Below are 20623 nucleotides of genomic sequence, written 5' to 3' on the forward strand. Positions count from 1 at the left end.
AATTTTTCCCAACTTTTACTCGGAGGTGGTGTCTGTCTTTGTCACTGAGGTGAATTTTTTGTATGTAGCAAAATGCTGGGTCCTCTTTCCCTATCCAGTCCATTAGTCTATGTCTTTTTATTGGGCAATTCAGTCTATTGATGTTAAGAGATAATAAGGCCAGACATGGGGGAAATCGCCAGCTTTGATAAGGCCAAGCTGAAGAAAACCGAGACACAGGAAAAGAACACCCTGCCGACCAAAGAGACCATTGAACAGGAAAAGAGGAGTGAAATCTCCTAAAAGTCTAGGAAGATTTCCCCACCCACCCCTTTATCTCCAAGATCCCCTTGTGATGTGGAGGAAGAGCCACCTGCAAGATGGACGCGAGCCACAAGCTGCACTGTGAACCCGGGCACTCCGCGCTGATGCCACTGGCCTGTGGGTCTCTGAAGGGGAACTCTCACTAATCGGACTGCCAAATTTCACTGGTTTGCCTTGGGATATAATAGAAAATTATTTGTATGATTGATGAAAATAAAACATACCTCGTGGCAAAACAAACAAACAAACAAAAAAAGAGATAGTAAGGAATAGTGAGTGTTGCTTTCTGTTATGTTTGTTGTTAGAGGAGGAATTATATTTATGTGGCTATCTTCTTTTGGGCTTGTTGAAAGAAGATTCCTTTTCCTAGCGTGTAGTTTCCCGCTTTGTGTTCAGTTTTCCATCTATTATTCTTTGTAGGGCTGGATTTGTAGAAAGATATTGTCTAAATTTGATTTTGTCATGGAATATCTTGGTTTCTCCATCTATGTTAATTGAGAGTTTTGGTGAGTATAGTGGCCTGGGCTGCCATTTTTGTTCTCTTAGGGTCTGTATGACATCAGTCCAGGATCTTCTGGCTTTCATAGTCTCTGGTGAGAACTCTGGTGTAATTCTGATAGGTCTGCCTTTATATGTTACTTGACCTTTTCCCCTTACTGCTTTTAATGTTCTTTCTTTGTTTCGTGCGTTTGGTGTTTTGACTATTATGTGATGGAAGGAGTTTCTTTTCTATTTGGAGTTGTGTAGGCTTCTTGTAACATGTCTATGGGCATCTCTTTCTTTAGGTTAGGGAAGTTTTCTTCTATAATTTTGTTGAAGATATTAACTGGCCCTTTAAGTTGGGAGTCTTCACTCTCTTCTATACCTATTATCCTTAGGTTTGATCTCATTGTGTATTTACCAGTGTGATTGAGTATCAAGGACTTGCTGTGGTGGGAGAACTGGGTTCTCATGATGCCATGTAACATTGTTTTCTGTTGCTTATGTTCTTGCACTTGCCTCTCGTCATCTGTTTATCTCTAATGTTACCTGTCCTTGCTGTCTCTGACTGCAGCCTGTCCCTCCTGTGATCTTGGTTGTGTCAAAACTCCTCAGAGACCAGCTGTCTCTGTGATCCTATGATTCTGGGATCCTGTGATCCTGTGATCCTGAGATTCTGGTTGTGTCCAATTTCCTGGGAGTCAAGCTTCTTCCTCTGTGATCCTGTTATCCTGTGATCCTGAGTGTTTCAGAGCACCTATGATCCTGGGTGTTTTAGAGCACCTGGGAGTCAGCATTTCTCTAGGTGTTGTGGTATTTGGTGGGGAACCAGTGGCCAAGGTCTGCCCAGGGTAATGGTTCAGACTGGAAGGAACCCGTGCTGGGTGGGGGTTCCTGTGTACCTGGATCCTGGGGGACCCAGTTACTCTGGTGTTGAGGTGGGTGTTGGGGCAGATGTTGTGGCCTTTCCTATGATCCTGGGTGTTTCAGAGCAGTTGGGAGTCCGGCTTCCTCTGGGTTTTGTAGAAGTGGGTACAGAACCAGTACCCAAGGTCTGCTCAGGGCACTGGGCACTGGTTCAGACTGGAGGGAAACAGGTTCCTGTGCCCTTAGATCCTGGCAGTCCCAGTTAGTCTGGATGTTGGGTCAGATGTTGTGGCCTCCTCAGCTCTGATCCTGAGCATGTTAGAGCTCCTGGGAGTAGGACTCCCTCTGGGTGTTGTGGGACTCTGCTAGTGCACTGGTTCAGACTGGAAGGCCCAGTGTTATTTTTTCCAGTTATCTTTAGACATTCTCATAATGTATCCTAACAAGTTGTACCTTTGTACTGTATTTACATCTTAATACACCTACAGCAATGTTGAAAGTGATACATTGTGTGTTAATATTATTGCTTAGTTTATGCATACTAATAAAATAAATGGTAATTAAGAAGTGATGTTTAAAATACTTTATATTATGTAATAATACTATGTTGTTACACAGTTGTTTACATCTGTTTAAGAAAATTGGATGGCATGGAACTTGTTATAGTTACGTCGTATCTGAAATGACCGACTAGCCTGTGTTCAGGATTACATTGGGTGCATTTCCTTTGATTTCTACTTACATTATACATTCTCTTCTATTGACAAGAGTATTCTGTAAGCATATTCCTTTCTAGTCATGCCATTAGATATTCAACCAGCTTCTGATTATTGAGTGCATTGATGTGTTAGGCAGTTTTTAGAGCTGTTTTCTTTCTTCTTTTCTTTGGGTTGGGGTAGTGTGAGACAGGCGCTCACTATATGGCCCTAGCTGGCCTAGCACTGCCTGTGTAGACCCCGATGTGGTCTCAGAGATTCATCTGCCTCTGCTCCTGAGTGCTGGGATTAAGAGCATGCACAACCACTCCTGGTGGATTAGGATCGTCTCTGGCATAGTGTCTCATGCTTTTAAACCCAGCACTCAGGAGGCAGAGGCAGGGGATATCTGTGAGTCTGTGGCTGACCTGACCACCGTAATGAGTTCCAGGTCAGTCAGGGCTGTGGAGTAAGACCATGTCTCAGCATTAAATAAAATAAAACTTAAGTTAAGCTGGCAATCTATTTTCTCACTACCTTTCACATATACTCTCTAATTATCTTCATTTATATATTTAATTTTCTTGTTTATAAAATTCTTTTTCTGGTTTTTCTTTTTCCCTCATATATCTGAATTTAGCACAAGATAAAGAAGGCACTTCCCAAGAAGTTGATTCTGAAAGTAATAAAACTCAGCAAGTCGTTTCTACAAATTCAGGTGAGTTCTTTGTTCTTTGAGAGTAAGTTGACTTACTGAAGTTATGTCTGCATTAATGCCTAAGTTAAAGACCCCTCTCCCTTAGAAAAGACAGTTTACCAAGGAAGCGGCTTCACAGAGATAGACTGGCAATTGAAACAGTCTTGCCCCCTACCCCCCTTGGTTTTAAAAGATAAGCTGTGATTAAGTTACCATCTTTGTGAGCAGTTTTTCAGTAAAGCCAATATGACATGAATTCCATTTTACATATATATTTAAAGTAATACTTTATTAAAAAAATAAAATGCTAACAAAGTGGATTTGAGTCTTAGAATAAAAGCCCAGAGCTCAGCTGTCTGCTCACCTCTGTAGTGTCAGCCTCTTTATTTACTATTGAATAAGAAGCAGTCAACCAGTGAAATGCAAAAGCTAGCAGTGAGCCCTGTGATTGCTATAAGAGTATGAATTATATTTCTGTGAAAATAAACTATTGAAAGTTTAAAAAATGTAGCTAATATATATGTTTCTCTTAAGTAAAATAATCATTGGAAATAGAGATAGGAAATTATATTCTTTACACTTTTACATGCTTATTGCCCATATATGTTATTCACAAAAGTTGTTCTTTTGTCTTTGATCATAAATTTTCCTATAGAAAATCACCCTTAGACTAGAATTGTTTTGTTTTGCTTTTTTCGCAGATAGAATTTCTGTCTATCCCTCACTGTCCTGGAACTTACTTTGTAGACCAGGCTAGCCTCGAACTCACGGAGATCCACCTGCCTCTGCCTCTGCCTCCTGCTTAAAGGTATGCACCACCACTACCTGGCAGCTTAATTTTCTTTAATCTATTTATAGCTAAGAAGTTTCTCTTTAGATTTTTAAGAAATAGATGTTTTATGTGGTTTGTTGCAAACATATTCTTAAAACTTAACAACTACAGACATTTTTAACATTTCTGATTTTCTTTCCTTAATTTCCAGGCCATGAACCTTTGAATGTTCCACAGCTTTTAATTCCAGACATATATCTAAATGCCAGACTTCCCACCGGAATATCAGAGAAACCTTTGTCTCCATCCCCACCTCATATGGTAATTAGCCATGGTCTATACATTAATAACAACCATGTGTCAAAACTTATTATGGTCATCCATATAGTATCCCACTTTATGGGTGAAATGAATATAAAAATTGAGTAGTTTTGTAAAAAAAAAATTAGTTTATGTGTTAGGCCCTATAGTACTGTAAACTAAAACCTACTTGGTGCTGCTTTCTCTAAGTTAGCCATACATATTGTTAATAAGAGGAGCGATGAATTATCACTACCATCACCCCTTTCATGGTCATCTAAAGTAAAAAAAAAAAAAAAAAGAGTGATTGATTAATGTGTATTTAACCAGGCTAGACACACATATATAGATGTGATTGACATTGAAGCTGATGACCTGTTGGGATTGCCTGCCAGTGAAGAGCCTTCAGATGATGTTGCCAAGCAGCAAAGCCATCCTCCAGAAGCCCCATCGTCTGCAGAGTTACACTGCATGGCAGCTTCAGTTGTCAGTACTGCTCCCCCTCATCCTTCTCAGAGTCAAGGTAATCTTTCCTTACTTTAAAACAAATTAAAAATACTAAATGTACTTAGCACCATTGTTCTTACCCTGTCTTCTAGACCTTCTGTAGACCCCCTGCTCTGTAGCATGCTTCTGTTACCATTTAGAAATGCTCTGTTAGGGGTTGGGGATTTAGCTCAGTGGTAGAGCGCTTGCCTAGGAAGCGCAAGGCCCTGGGTTCGGTCCCCAGCTCCGAAAAAAAGAACCAAAAAAAAAAAAAAAAAAAAAAGAAAAAAAGAAAAAAAAGAAATGCTCTGTTAGCTTTCCTGATGCCAGGCTCGTATATTTACCCTCAACGCTTTTGTGTGCTTCATAGAATCTGCAGGTTCTACTCTGGGTTTAATTTCTGAACCTGCAAAAATGACTCAATCCTGTCAGGATGGGGAAAGCTGGAGAAAAAGTGTTATGGAAGCAAAGGAGCCGGAGATTCTCTCCGTGATGCCATCCGACCGGCAACAGGGTGGAGGTAAATACCTAGGGTGTACTGCATGGCCCGTCCTGCATGCATTCCTTACCCAAGAAAGACATGTTGCTACTTGTGTTGTGATTGCACAAGCCCTTGAAAAGAGAAAGAGGTCAGGTATATAAATGAGGTACAGCTAGGGCTCCAAGCCTGGGACCCTTTGTAGTTTGCAAGGAGACTTCAGATCTACTTGTGCACACCTTTCACAAGGTAATAAGGCTGAATCTTTTTTTTTTTTTTTTCTTTTCGGAGCTGGGGACCGAACCCAGGGCCTTGCGCTTGCTAGGCAAGCGCTCTACCGCTGAGCTAAATCCCCAACCCCGGTAATAAGGCTGAAAATAAACGTCTTTCAGAGTCCTTTTAGTATTTTGATGTTTTTAAAGGAATTCTCATCTTTGAAAAGAAGGGAAATTCAGAGCCAGTAAAAGCATTACACTTTCAAGCCTGATAACTTGAGTTCAACCACAGGTTGCAAAAGAGGAGGAGAGAACCAACTCCCTAAGTATCCTATGACCTTCATTCACACTTCCCACTCTGCCCAACACACACACACACACACACACACACACACAGTAAAGCATATGTGTAGGAAATTCTATAATAGTACATAGTAAATACATGTACATGGTAGCCAACTAGTAATTTAGGTTTTTGGGTTTTTTTTTTCATTTTTGAGATTATAATATAATTATATCATTTCCTATCTCTTTTCTCTCTTCAAATCCTCCCATATTCCCTTCCTTGGTCTCTTTCAAATTCATGGACTCTTTTTCACTAATTGCTCATGCCTATGTGTGCATGTATAAGCATATATATTTCTAAATTTAACCAGCTTCTTTCCTTACCTGCCAAGGCCATGGTTTCTGCTGTATTTTTCCCTTTAAGTCTTTGTGCACCAGATCCTTCCTGAGGGAGATTAGAAGCAGCACTTCAGGCTGTGAGAAATAGGATTAATAGATAATAAAAAATATGACCGTCAGCTGACCCAGGGGTAAGCAGGGAAAGATCAGCACTGACAGCATCTTCTCTTGGGAAGGCCTAACCAGGACTAGGGCCAGAAACTATCAAAAAGTACTATTTATATTTGTTTATAATTCTTATTTTTCAGAGCACTTCATTGTGAAACTTGAATTTCATAGAACTTCTATGAGCTAAATGCAGTAGGCAAAAATCTGTTTTTTATGGGCTTCTCATTGTGTAATTATTTAGGGACCGAATACTAGGAGTGACAAAGTAATTGCATGATTGTCAGCCTGTGGACAGTGACTGTGGGAAGGAAGACAGAGGAGTAAGGGATGATAGGACACTGCTTGTAAGTGCTGTGAGGGACGGCTAATGACACTCTTGAGCAGCATAGCATTAGATGTCCTCCTGAGAGGACAGGTTGTTTAAAGGAGACATACCAACAGTGATGGTTCACTGCACTGTGACTGAGTCTGATTGGCTGCAGTAGTACAGTTTTGTGAGCCTGATGGGTTTGGCATGTTCACCATTCTTAGAGGCAGATGTAGTATTTGTTGAAAGCTGTAGCAAGAGCTGAAGGTTTGGAGGTGGAAGAAGACTGCCATTGTTAGACATATTGAAACATGTAGACCTCTAAAGTGAAGGCATAGAGACACATGGGAAGAAAAGTAACAATATCATTTTGTGTTTCTAACACATCCTGTTAGGCTCTGTGAGAGAGACTACACAGGAGAAAACTAGGATACTGTTTGAGGTCTGTATTCTCAAAACAAAGTGAAGCAGGATAAGAATGGAGCCGTGGAGGAGGGACAGTCACCTGTGTTGTATGCTACTTGGGAATCTGAAGGAGGGCAACCGTAGCTTGCTGTCAGGCTTCTGAGTTGGGAAACGTGGTGCAAGGAAGTGCTGCTTCCTCAGCTTGGTACCAGGGAAGAGGGTCCAGCAGAGAAACAATGAGTTAGTCTTCAAGGGTCTCTGCTTGGCTCACATTCTGCATGGAGTCGGGTAGTAGCCAGTGCTGAGTCTGGCTTTCACTGTGTAATGCTGTTGGTTTTCAAAAGCTCATAAGGAACTTAAGTTGCTTCCACGGCACTGTATAAGAAGGTATAAAGGTGACATTCAAATTGCTATGTATGTAGAGCTTTGTGGGATTACATTGGTATATCTTTTTTTTTTTTCCTTTTTTCTCTTTTTTCTTTTTTTCGGAGCTGGGGACCAAACCTAGGGCCTTGAGCTTGCTAGGTAAGTGCTCTGACACTGAGCTAAATCCCCAACGGTATAGGTCTTTAATTCACTACTTAGATATATTTCAGCAATGTAGACACTGAATTGAATTTATAAATTTCTTAATAAAATAATTTGAAAAGTAATGGTATATTGGCTTAAAGTGAGAGACTACTTTTCTCTTTAGTAGAATTAATGCTGATCTTTCTTTGATAACTGTTTTGATATCCTAGAACAAAACTTCCAGTTCAAGGAACAGAGCACAAAATTGGATTCTGCGGAACAGTCCCTGCTTTGGACCCTGCTACAGGATGCCTCTCCTGCGTGTCCCACTCCAAGCCCTGCTGCGTGTCCCCCTCCAAGCCCTGTTACGTGTGTTCCCCCAAGCCCTGCTGCATGTGTCCCTTCAAGCCCTGCTGCGTGTGTCCCTTCAAACCCTGCTGTGTGTCCCACACCAAGTCCCTCTGCTCAGAAGCTTGAACATCTTACTGCCAAGCTTCAGAAGATGGATGAGCAGCTGTTAACAGTGCAGACCATTGCAGAAAATATAGAGCAAGACTTCCCTGCACCAGAAGTGCTGAATCTACACTGGGAAAAGGTACCATTGTTTTCTGGTGGGATTGTGTGTGTGAGAGCCTGAGGTGATGGCTGCAATTGAGTTATTAGATATATAGAATGATTAGTATGATATAATTTTAGATATCTGTTGAATAATGGAGAAAAACTTAAGCCAGTAATTTTAACCTCAGTATTGTTTACAGGCTATATCAGCAGTTCTCAACCTGTGGATTGCTGACCCCTTTGGTGGTTAAACAACTCTTTCACAGGGGGTCACCTAAGACTATCAGAAAACACACATATTTACATTATAATTAGTAACAGTAGCAAAATTACAGGTGTGAAGTAGAAATGAAACTAATTTTATGGCTGAAGGTCACCACACCATGAGGAGCTGTATTGGAGTTGCAGCAGTAGGAAGGTTGAGAACCACCTCGCCAGGCAATGTTTTCTCCTCCTGTGGTTCTGAGGTCTTTGGCATGTGAGACAAGTGCTCTGCCAGTGAGCTCCACTCGTAGCTCTGGGTCCTTCTGTCTTTCTGTGTCTTACGGCATATTTGGCCGTGTCCTGGGCTTCACTCACTAGGTGCCAGTAGCATAACCCAAGTAGTAACAATCAGACGATGCTGCCTGGGTGGGCAAATGTCCCACAGCTGAGAACAGCCACCACAAGCTTTGTAGTAGGGAGCCTGTGCTCCCCAGCAGGGAAGGACTGTGAGCTACACACCAGTGTGTTTGGACACACTGCCTTCCGTGGAGCGTCCTTTTCCTCTTAAAGACTGGTAACTTCACAAATACTGCTCTCTTTACACTTGAAACAGCTCATACAGTATGTGAAGCACTTGTCACTAAGCCTGATGACCCCACTGCTGTCCTTCTATGTCCCCAGAGTGCATATGGGGAGGAGAGAACCCACATGAGTGCTGTGACATTCCCTAGGCCATCAGCGCTTCTGCTGCATCCTGCGGGAGGGGAAAGGTACTAAGTCAGGCTTACAGTAGGAAAGAGGTCTTGCAAGAAAGTATTTCACACAAGTTCCTTTCCTTGAGACGGAGTCCAGGATGTAGTCCAGGCTGCTCTCTTGAATTTTCACAGAAGAAGATGATCTAATATATAATCACAACTAAAGAACAAACAGTAAAGATATGTTAACCATGTTAGAGACAGGCAGAGGAGCCTGTAGGGTGAGTGTTCCACCTCCGACTCACCTAGCAAGCGTGTCTAATTGCTAGTGTGTAGCACTTTAACAAGTTTATTGAGCTTATAGAGTGTGTTTTTAAATTTATTTTTTAACTTGCACATAAAAACAAAAACTGTACTTATTAATCAAGTACCATTTGCCAATTTGCAGGTATGTATTATGTAATATGAAATCCAACTAAGCCTGTCTCCTCAAATATCCATCACTTCTTTGTGATGAAACTTTAGGAAACACTTTGTTCCAGGTTTCTGAAATGTACAGTACATTACTGTTCCCTGCAGTCACCCTGATGTGTGGCAGCACACAGTGTCTTGCCTTCTGTGTGGCAGCGTCAGTCTTTTCCAACCCCACCCCTCCATCACCGCAGTTTCCCCTGGCTCACAGTTTCTGTGAGAACAACTCCCTGCACTGCCCCGACTGAAGTCATGTGCTTCTCTCTCCGTAACACAGTGATCTTCAGTTCTGTCCAGATTGGTTTTTGTGTATGAATAGAAGTGTCTCATGTGTCCTATATTTTCTTTATTCATCTGTCCATTCATGGTTGTTTCCATTTTGTGTTGTTAGGATCAAACTGTGTCATCCAGGGGCAGGTGCTGAAGATGTCCACTAGATCTGATGTCTTAGGCAGGGCAGATCTTACGGCTACCTATGCTAAAGTAGTCCACTTCTGGACTTCTGTGACCATATGAACCCAGATGTTTCTTTTCTATATATTTATTTATTTGGATATGAGACAGCTAGATTTTATTGTAGTTCTATTTTTAACTTGAGGAATCTCCATAGTATTTTCCATAATGGCTATTCTACATTCCCATGAACAGTATACAAGAATTGCCTTTCTTCCACATCTTCATCAGCACATGTAACAATCTTTTTCACATTCTTACCAGAATAGGTAATGTATACTGTTCTTTTAATCCTTACATACAAGAAAGTTAGGATTAAACATGTGAAACCACATAAAATATGACTAGATCATTACTAATAATGGTACTGTGGTATTTACATGGTGTGTCTTTGTTTACTTGTTTTTGTTTTTTGAGGCAGGGTTTCTCTGTAGTTCTGGCTGTTCTGGAACTCCTTCTATAGACCAGTCTGTCCTCAAACTTAGAGATCTGCCTGTCTCTGACTCCTGCATGCTGTTGTGATAAAAAACCCACAAATTTGGACATGTCCAAATGAATCTTGAGCATCCGAGTAGTCCTGACAGCCTTTCTTCAAAGACTCTTCAGCAATTGCCTTATGAGCTACTTATTCAAGATAGTACTCGAAGTCCTAGCCAGAACAATCAGACAACAAAAGGAGGTCAAAGGGATACAAATTGGAAAGGAAGAAATCAAAATATCATTATTTGCAGATGATATGATAGTATACTTAAGTGACCCCAAAAGTTCCACCAGAGAACTACTAAGCCTGATAAACAACATCAGCAAAGTGGGCCAGGTATAAAATTAACTCAAACAAATCAATAACCTTCCTCTACTCAAAGGATAAACAGGCTGAGAAAGAGATGAGGGAAATGACAACCTTCACAATAGTCACAAATAACATAAAATACCTTGGTGCGACTTTAACCAAGCAAGTGAAAGATCTGTATGACAAGAACTTCAAGTCTCTGAAGAAAGAAATTGAAGGTCTCAGAAAATGGAAAGATCTCCCATGCTCCTAGATTGGCAGGATCAATATAGTAAAAATGGCCATCTTACTGAAAGCAATCTACAGATTCAATGCAAATCTCCATCAAAATTCCAACTCAGCTCTTCATAGAGTTAGAAAAAGCAATTTGCAGGGGTTGGGGATTTAGCTCAGTGGTAGAGCACTTGCAAGTGCAAGGCCCTGGGTCCCCAGCTCGGGGGGGGGGGCCGGGGGGGGGAAGAAAAAGTAATTTGCAAATCCATTTGGAATAACAAAAACCCAGGATAGCGGAAAAACTATCCTCAACAATAAAAGAACTTCTGGGGAATCACCTTCCCTGACCTCAAGCAGTGTTACAGAGCAATAGTGATAAAAACTGCATGGTATTGGTACAGAGACAGACAGATAGATCAATGGAACAGAATTGAAGACCCAGAAATGAACCCAAAACCTATGGTTACTTGATCTTTGACAAAGGAGCTAAAATCATCCAGTGGAAAAAAGATAGCATTTTCAGCAATGGTGTTGGTTCAACTGATGGTCAGTATGTAGAAGAATCCAAATCGATCCATTCTTATTTCCCTGTACAAAGCTCAAATCCAAGTGGATCAAGGACCTCCACATCAAACCAGATACACTCAAACTAATAGAAGAAAAAGTGGGGAAGAGTCTAGAACACATGGGCACTGGGTAACAATTCCTGACTAGAACATCAATGGCTTATGCTCTAAGATCAAGAATCGACAAATGGGACCTCATAAAACTGCAAAGCTTCTGTAAGGCAAAGGACACTGTCAATAGAACAAAATGGCAACCAACAGATTGGGAAAAGATCTTTACGAATCCTACAACAAACAGATAGAGGGCTTATATCCAAAATATACAAAGAACTCAAAATGTTAGATTCCAGAGAACCAAATAACCCTATTAAAAACAAGGGGTATAGAACTAATCAAAGAATTCTCAGCATTGGAATATTGAATGGCTGAGAAGTACCTAAAGAAATGTTCAACATCCTTTGTCATCAGGGAAATGCAAATCAAAGCAACCCTGAGATTCTACATCACACCAGTCAGAATGGCTAAGATCAAAAACTCAGGTGACAGCAAATGCTGGCGAGGATGTGGAGAAAGAGGAACACTCCTCCATTGTTGGTGGGATTGCAGACTGGTACAACCACTCTGGAAATCAGTCTGGAGGTTCCTCAGAAAATTGGACATTGAACTACCTGAGGACCCAGCTATACCTCTCCTGGGCATATACCCAAAAGATGCCCCAACATACAACAAAGACACATGCTCCACTATGTTCATCGCAGCCTTATAATAGCAGAAGCTGGAAAGAACCCTGATGCCCTTCAACAGAGGAATGGATACAGAAAATGTGGTACATCTACACAATGGAATATTACTCAGCTATCAAAAACAATGATTTTATGAAATTCTTAGGCAAATGGATAGAACTAGAAAATATCATCCTTAGTGAGGTAACCCAAAACACACTGACAAGTGGAAAATAAGCCTAAAACTCAGATTACCCAAGATACAATCCAGAGACCACATGAAGCTCAAGAAGTGGGGATGCTTCAGTCCTTCTTAGAATGGGGAACAAAAATATTCATAAGTGGAGATATGGAGACAAAGTTTGGAGCAGAGACTAAAGGAATGGTCATTCTAAGCCTCCCCCACCTGGAGATCCAGCCCATATACACACAGCCACCAAACCCAGACAATATTGCTGATGCCAAGAAGTGCATTCTGACAGGAGCCTGATATAGCTGTCTCCAGAGAGGTTCAGCCAGAGTATGACAAATATAGAGGCAAATGCTAGCAGCCAACCATTGAACTGAGAATGGGGTGCCCATTGGAGGAGTTAAAGGGTTGAAGGACCTGAAAGGGTTTGCAACCCCATAAGAGCTACATACCAACCAACACGAGCTCCCAGGGACTAAACCGCTACCCAAAGAGTACACATAGACAGACCTATGGCTCCAGCTGCATGTGTAGCAGAGGATGGTCTTGTTGGGCACCAGTGGGAGGAGAAGCCCTTGGTTCTGCCAAGGCTGGACTCCCCAGTGTAGGGGAATGTCAGGGTGGGTAGGTGGGAAGAGGTGGGTGGTTGGGTGGGGGAACACCCTCATAGAAGAAGGGGGGGGTTGGGATAGTGGGTTTATGGATGGGAAACCTGGAAAGGAGATAACATTTGAAATGTAAATAAGAAAATATCCAATTAAACATAATAATAATAAAGTAAAAAGCCAGATACATGTGTCTATATGTACACACCTATATATGTATTCTTAAGTAAGCTTATGAAATGTTTCCCTATGACTTTAAAATATCTGTAATGTTTCTTATCTCTTCTTCCTCCTACCTCCTTGTATTACCCTCCTTCCTTCATCTCTAATTAAAATACCAACACTTTGATTTGCCAAGTTTAACAAAATAGCTTGCAGACCTGGATGAGACAAGGGACTAGGACACCATGAACAAGTACTCACTTGGACTGGAGTTGAAATCCATGACTGGCACTGTGGAAATCTCTCAGTCTCTGGACTTTCTTTCTCATGTGAATGTAGAAGACTGTCACAGTGGTGGCTAACTTTCTCTCCTACTACAGAACCAGATAAAGTCATCTCCAAATCCTTGTGAGATGTCACATCAGTTTGGCTATAACTAGCTAGAAACTTCCTTTTCCTGTTCTCCAACTAGCCTCAGACTAGGTTTTCTGGTGTTTCTTTCATTTTTGTTGTATTATTTAAAGTGCTTAAAATGTACATAGAATTGTGCATATTTTTGACATTATCAAAATTTAACATTTCAACAATTGTTTTGCTGTGTTTGTTTTCTTTTGTAGGCTGGACTGGTGGATCACGTTGGATTATCTTCTCGCCCTGAAATTGAAAAGCTACTAGCTTCAAAAGCCATCAGCATTTCTGAAGGTTTGTGTTGGTACTAGGTCTGGCATCAAAATACTTCAAAAAAACTCCTTCCTACATGGGAGATGAAGCCATTGCTCCCCACCCTACACCTAATCTTTTATGTTTTCTTTATGTTTACATTATGTTGTATGGGTGTTTTGCCTAAATGTGTGTGTGTACCAGGTATGTGTATCCTGGGTCTGTATCTGCAAACATTCCATTATTCGTTCTTTGCAAGTCTCTGACTGGTGAGCTATCCCCATCTTTGAAAATAGCTTTACTGTACAGCTCACTGTGGAATCCCTGTCCTTTCTCTGACTCAAGTACGTCCCTCATTATTTGAAAGGCATTGTCCCAGTGTTTATTGACTTCTCGAATGGTTGAGTTTACAGTGCCTGTGTGCTGTAGTCTAATTGCTGCTTTAAAACCTCTGGTTGCTTTACAATTTGCCTTTTACTGGATTTTCTTTTTTGGTCCGTTGTCCAGGCATGAGTTTCTGTCTTACACCTTACCAGAGTCTCCCCGTAGAGATTTAACATGGGGAGGTTTGTGCCATTTCGTCTCCTTCCACTGTTCTGAAGATGCTGATAAGTTTGTTTTGGACCTTGTTCTATTTCTTTAACTGTTTAAACTGACATGTTTATTTATTTGCTTGGGGGTGAGGCAGTACACACCTGGAGGGCAGAGGCCCGCCTGAGGAGTTGTTGCTCTCCTGTGTGAGTCCTGTAGGTCCAACTGAAGTTCTCGTGCTTGGCAGCAAATCTGCTGGGCCATCTCCCACCCCCTGTGGCGGTTTTGTTTGTTTTGTACGTGTGTGTGTGTGTGTGTGTGTGTGTGTGTGTGTGTGTGTGTGTGTGTGTGTGTGTGTGTGTTTTTAACACTTCACAGTCTCTTCGTCTTTGGGGCTCAGTGGTGTACTCACTAGTACTTCTTCAAACCTGCCTTCTATTCACTGACTCTACTCTCTGTCGTCCTTGTCCATCAGCTCAATATTTCAGAGCGGTGACTGTCTTCAGTAGCTGAGACTTTGTTTCCCAATCTGTTTGTGCTGTGGTTTCTTACCTTTTCCCTCCGTGTATTTTTCTAATTGTGTGCCTGCATTGGATTAGTGTCTTTTCAGACTCCAGAGGATGTGGAAGATCAAAACAACACAGAGGAGGCCTCAGAGGCAGAGTCTTCAGTAACAGAAGATCATTCCAGCCAGAAAGCCTACACATGCCCTTCTGCAGGGTCTGCTGCCTGCTCCTCTGTGGGTTGGAACATTACTTCTCCTGGTACTGTTCTTCATGTTTAATGTTTGCATTAAAGGGTTACCAAACTCTACCTGGGAGGGGTACAGGTATAAAGCTTTGTGAATTTTACAACATTCACTTCAGGGAAGAAAAATTAAAGCATGCCATTCAACATATAAAAAGTCATAAACACTTCAAACCATCTATAGTCATTAGTATTATTTAATTTTATAAAAATTAGATGTTAATTAGAATTTTAAAATTAATTTGTAACAGTACTGTTGGCTACTTGTTGGGCCCCTGCCATGTACTGTGTCTCCTGCACAGTTCCTTTGTAAGGTTGAAGGTGAGGGAGGAACGCCATTATTGTCATTGAGGAGCTGAGGCTGTATAGATGTAGAGCCACTGTCTGATGTCATTCGGAGATGCATCATCATTACAGGGACATTCAGTCATGAATAACAGGCGTTTCTTACAGAGCCATGGCACCTGGATAAATTAAAATATTTCCCTCTAATATTTAATGCATGATCATAAACTTGAAAAGAAATCATATTATTGTGTTTTTTTTTAATAATATAAGAATTTCAATGCCTTAAGTAGGAGTCTCCATCCAGACTGGCCTCTTGTAAAAACATAGTGTCATTTCCTCACTGTCATGGTCAAAAGAGCTTCAAATAGCTTGGAGTTTTCTCTCTTTCCATTTAGAAAAAAAAAAGTTAATGGAAAATAATTGGTTGACTGGGGTTGGATTTTAATTTTAGAAATATCTATAACATTCCTAAAGAATGCAGGAAGAAGATGGCAGACTTAATGTAACTATTTAAAATGAAGAATTGTGGTTAATGGAGAATTACACTGATGAATTCTGCTTAACCATTTTTGAAGGCAGTCCCAAAGGAAGGTTGAAAAATGGAGTTAGAATAACTATTTTAACGTGTTCTTTATGGGACTGGAGAGATAGTGGTTAAGAGCACTGACTGCTCTACCAGAGGGCCGTTTTCAGTTCCCAGCACCCACATGACAGTTCATAACTGTAATTCCAGTTTCAGGGGATCTGGCACCCTCACACAGACACACATGCAGGCAAAACACCAATGCACATAAAATAAAAACAAGTCAATAATAGCTGGGAATCCCAGCACTTGAGAGGCAGGGGTAGGTGGATCTTTGAGTTCAAGGCTTGCCTAGTCTACAGAGCAAGTCTAGGACAGCCAGGGATATAGAGAAACCCTGTCTTCAAAAAGCCATCTATTTCATTTCTCACAAGTTACTTTTCTAACTGTCCAGGTTTATAGGTACTGTTTAGGATTAAGTCTGCAACCAGAACTCATGCTGCAGATCAGGATGGCCTTGAACTCACAGAAACCCACCTGCCTCTCCCTCACAAGTGCTGGGAGTAAAGGATGCACCACCACATACAGTTTACAAGATGTCTTTAATGCACCCTGTCTTTCAGTTATATCTTTTTCTCCTAAGAGGAAATCTATAAAATAAGCAAGGTATTATTACTACTGACATCATCTTAGATTTATGTAAAGCATTTCACTTTTCCTTTAATTGATTGCTATTAAGAATTCACACTTGCCAGACATGCTGGCAGACACCTTTAATCTCAGTGCTTGTGAGGCAGGTAGATTTCTGTGAGTTCAAGGCCAGCCTGGTCTACATTAATGAGTACTCAGACACCCAAGGCTACATAAGGGAGACCCTGCCTCAAAAAAATTTTTTTACACTTGCCAGGTTTTAAGCATGAAGACAAATCCTTACACTGAGGGGATGGGAGTGGAATGTCACCTTGTATGCCCAAAGCCTCCAGCACCACACAATGCAGCTGAGGCAGTACATGCCTGTGATCCCAGCACTCAGAAGACAGATGCAGGGCAAGCAGAAGTTCACGTCTTCCTTTGTACACAAAAAGTCTGGGACCAGCTTGGGATACATAAGACCCCATCTCTCACAAAGAAAAATCCTCAACTTGGGAATTAAGAAATAAAATATATTCTTTAAAAAAAAACCCAAAATTATAGTGTATTGAAACACATGCTTATATAAGTTTTAGAGACAATTTAGCCAATCTAATAAGATCTTAACAAGGAAAAATTTTAAGAGATGTCAGAACACTCTTCTCTTTATTGAAGATACAGATCTTCTAAGAAGATTGCTTCTACATTGAAATTACTTGTTTCCAGTACATGTTCTCTTCAGGTTGTCAGAGATGTCCTGTCTTCTTTGACTAATTTCTACTCTATCACTCTATGAAGGTACAAAGGAAAGAAGAGTGTGTTTTCTAATGTGTTCTACATAGACATGAGACAGAAAAAAATGTAGATAACACAGACTGGAGAAATGGCTCAGTGATGAAGAGCATTTGCTCCTCTTGCCAAGGACCCTGGTCCTGTTCTCTAAGCTCATATGATGGCTTACAACTGCCTGTAAGTCCATATCTGCTTGTCTGATAACAACTTCTGGCCTCCCTCGGTACCAGGCATACATAGTATACTTATATATGTATATACAAAATATTCATACATATAAGCTAAAAATAATCTTTAAAAATGTAGGTAATAATTACTACCAAATCATATATATAAAGGAACACACACATACTAGACATAAAATGATTTCATTCTGGTTAAATAATTTCTATATCTGATTAGGACTTGAAGTTAAAGAATTGGCCCGGGGCCTGGGAAAACAGCTCAGTAGGTATAGGGCTCGCTTACTGTGCAAGCATGCTTGTGTGGATCTGTGGTGTCCACATGAAAGGCTGGGCTCAGTAGGTCTGAAAGGCAGAGATGTGAGCGTCCATGAGCTTGCTGGACCTCTATAGTCGAACCAGCCAGCCTCAGCTTCAAGGTAAATCTTGTCTCATAGAGTAAGGCGGAGAGTGATAGAAGAAGGCACTTGGTGTTAACCTCTAGGCTCTACACATGCACACACATTTGCATGTGCTTGTACACACATTAGTACACACATACAAATGCTACATTTTTTAAAATAATGAAAAATTTCATACAGTGTATTCTGATCATTGACTTAAATCATTGTATAAACAATAGTGTTTCTTTTTTTTAAGGTGTGAATAACAGCAAGGAATTATTCAAAAGGTAAATCTTTTAAGAGTTCATGATTTTATTAAATGTGTGTTGTTATGTGTTATGGAAATTTTGTTGCTCATATGAATCTTGTTTATTTCTCTTGTATAGCCTGGCTATCCTGGACTCGCTTTGTAGACCAGGCTGGTCTTGAACTCACAGAGACCTCCTTGACTCTGCCTCCCAAGTGCTGGGATTAAAGGCATGCACTACCATGTCTGGCCAAATGTGAACTTTTGTGTTTCACTTTTTCGTAGTTTAAAGAAATATTATAAATTTCCATTGGGAATGGGTATTTTAGGAGACCGGGGAAGGTTTACATTTCTTTGCTATTTTAATACAAATGAGTAGAATGTAATATACTGTATTGGCTGCATTCTCTTACATTACATCTTAAGATACAGCAGTTAAGACCCATAGTTTCTTGTAATGAAACATAGCACCACCTGTCTGAGCACAGCATCAGTATAGCGCTGTTCTGGCCAACACAGCATGGTTTAGCCATGAGCAGAAGGGAGGCGTCCATACCAAGGGGTGTTTCATAAGACTGCCAGCTAAGATTTCTCAAAAGCATCAAGGTCATGAAAAATGCAAAGGTGGAATTGTTTTAGATTTGAGAAGACAGACGTCAAGACAGCTATACCACTACCATATTTGACTTTGGGTGGAAAGGGGACATGAGTGGAACAATTAGAATAATCTGTTATATAGATTAGTTAATAATAGGCCAGTCCATGATTTTGATATAAGATGAAAATTATTTCAGGTAACCAGATTTGCAGAAACTGAGTAAGGGTATATTGGGGTTTTGCTACTTTAATTTTTTATTATGTATATGGGTGTTTTACCTATATGTATAGCTGTGCACCAATTGAGTGCCATGTGCCCAGGGAGGCCAAAGATCCCCTGCAACTGGAGTTACAGATGGTCGTGAGTCACCATGTAGATGCTGGGACTTGAACCCAAGTCCTCTGGAAGAGCAGCCATTGCTCTTAACTGTTGAGCTGAGTGATCTCTCCAGCCCAAGTTTTGCTACTCTGTTGCTGTTTAATGTTTGTGGGTGTGTGCACGAGTGTCCACTGAAGCCAGAGGCTTTGGATCTCTGGACCCTGTGGTCATTGTGAGCCACCTGATGCAGGTGCTAGACCCTTGGGAGCTGTGAGTGCCTTTGATCACTGAGCCATCTCTCCAACCCATTTTGCTACTTTCTTGAAGTCTGGGACTATTTCACATGAACTGTTAAAATTTTTTCCTCTGGGCTTAGAGCTCATTTTCTGAGAGCATCTGTGAAATCACTATAACCAGACTTTTCTACTTAGTGAACCCAGAATTATAGAAATAAGAGTAAGAATAATGTGATTAAGTCAGATACAAACTTAAATTCATGAAATTCTATTTGCAAGTGTTTCAGAAGATCAACTCCAGGTGACTGGCTTGACAGATATTGCTGACATCATTGATGACCTCATAACTAAGAGGGGAGTGTCCAGCCATGAGCTTGGCTTAACAGAGTATCAAGCTAGAAATATATCCAGGTAATCAGTGGAAGTGCATTCATGCCAGGCATGGGACCTTGGGTGTGTGTGTGTGTGTATGTGTGTTTGAGACATCTCAGGGTCTGTACCATTGAGTTACACCCCAACCTCTGAAGAATCCAATCCACTAAAAATAACTGTACTTCAAGAATATTTAGAATTTGCCAGATAAATTTAGTTTTATGAAGCAGATTTGAGCTCAGAATAGATGTTTTCCTAGTGAAATGGTTTTTGGTACGCATGTGCTGTTGCTCTTCTCCCTAACATCACACTAGCTGTTTTATCTAGCTGAGTGTGTCAGAGCTTTCCCCTGGATTCACTGTGCTAAACATACAACAGACGTCACTAATGATTGATTCATGGTGCTTGATCAAATCCTTGGCTACATTTTTAATAGCATTTCTGTGGAACATTAAAGTTCATTTTCCACTCAGTCTTTTCTAGATGAAATCAAGGCTGACTGTCCCATTTATGCTTCCCTGTTTTCTAGGCTTGCTTATATTAAGTAGGCGAGCCTGTCAGGTGTGGTGACATAACAAACCAGGAAGGTGGAAGGAGGATGTCAAGGTCAAGCCCAGCCTGGGCTGTCTAGACAGAGACTGTCACAAAGTAGAATTTAAAGAGTTAGTAAAGTTTAATTGGATTATGTAGGATTGAATTTCCTAGTTCAATTGCATTATTAACTTATCAAAAATACTGTGCATTACAATCAAATTCAAAAAAGTACCAAAGAGTAGAGCACAAAAAAGACTTTTAAATTTTTTTAAAAGATTTATTTATTTTTATATGAGTACAGTATAGCTATCCACAGACACACCAGAAGAGGGCATCAGATCCCATTACAGATGGTTGTGAGCCACCATGTGGTTGCTGGGATTTGAACTCAGGACCTCTGGAAGAGCAATCAGTGCTCTTAACCTCTGAGCCATCTCTCCAGCCCCTAAATTTTTTAAATTATGTGTATGTATGTATGTCAGGGAGCAGGGTATGTGCACATGTGCATGCAAGGGCCCATGGAAGCCAGAACCTTCAGGTCCCCTTGAAAGTAGAGTTCAGATGACTGTGACCCACCCTATCTGAATGCTGTATGATCAGAAGAGGCTGACTAAAGCAGGAGTATGTAGTGTCCTCCAGAATGGCA

The 20623-nt window shown here is 40.8% G+C and overlaps 1 protein-coding gene across 11 annotated transcripts in view; it reads left to right on the forward strand.

Annotated features, from left to right (window-relative positions):
* Cplane1 (ciliogenesis and planar polarity effector complex subunit 1) overlaps nt 1–20623 on the forward strand; it is a 100699-nt gene that overhangs the window by 71242 nt on the left and 8834 nt on the right. For 9 of the 11 annotated variants that reach the window (XM_063281736.1, XM_063281738.1, XM_063281737.1 and 6 more), the window contains 9 exons: nt 2986–3063; nt 4026–4135; nt 4445–4637; nt 4971–5120; nt 7538–7902; nt 13554–13638; nt 14727–14891; nt 17929–17959; nt 19351–19482. In XM_063281736.1, coding sequence (XP_063137806.1) covers nt 2986–3063; nt 4026–4135; nt 4445–4637; nt 4971–5120; nt 7538–7902; nt 13554–13638; nt 14727–14891; nt 17929–17959; nt 19351–19482 — 1309 coding nt within the window. Of the gene's footprint in view, nt 1–2985; nt 3064–4025; nt 4136–4444; nt 4638–4970; nt 5121–7537; nt 7903–13553; nt 13639–14726; nt 14892–17928; nt 17960–19350; nt 19483–20623 lie in introns of those variants that run through there. The other 2 variants (XM_063281742.1, XM_063281741.1) reach the window with 2 other exon arrangements.

Source organism: Rattus norvegicus, chromosome 2, assembly GCF_036323735.1.
Source record: "Rattus norvegicus strain BN/NHsdMcwi chromosome 2, GRCr8, whole genome shotgun sequence".
Lineage (NCBI taxonomy): Eukaryota > Metazoa > Chordata > Mammalia > Rodentia > Muridae > Rattus > Rattus norvegicus.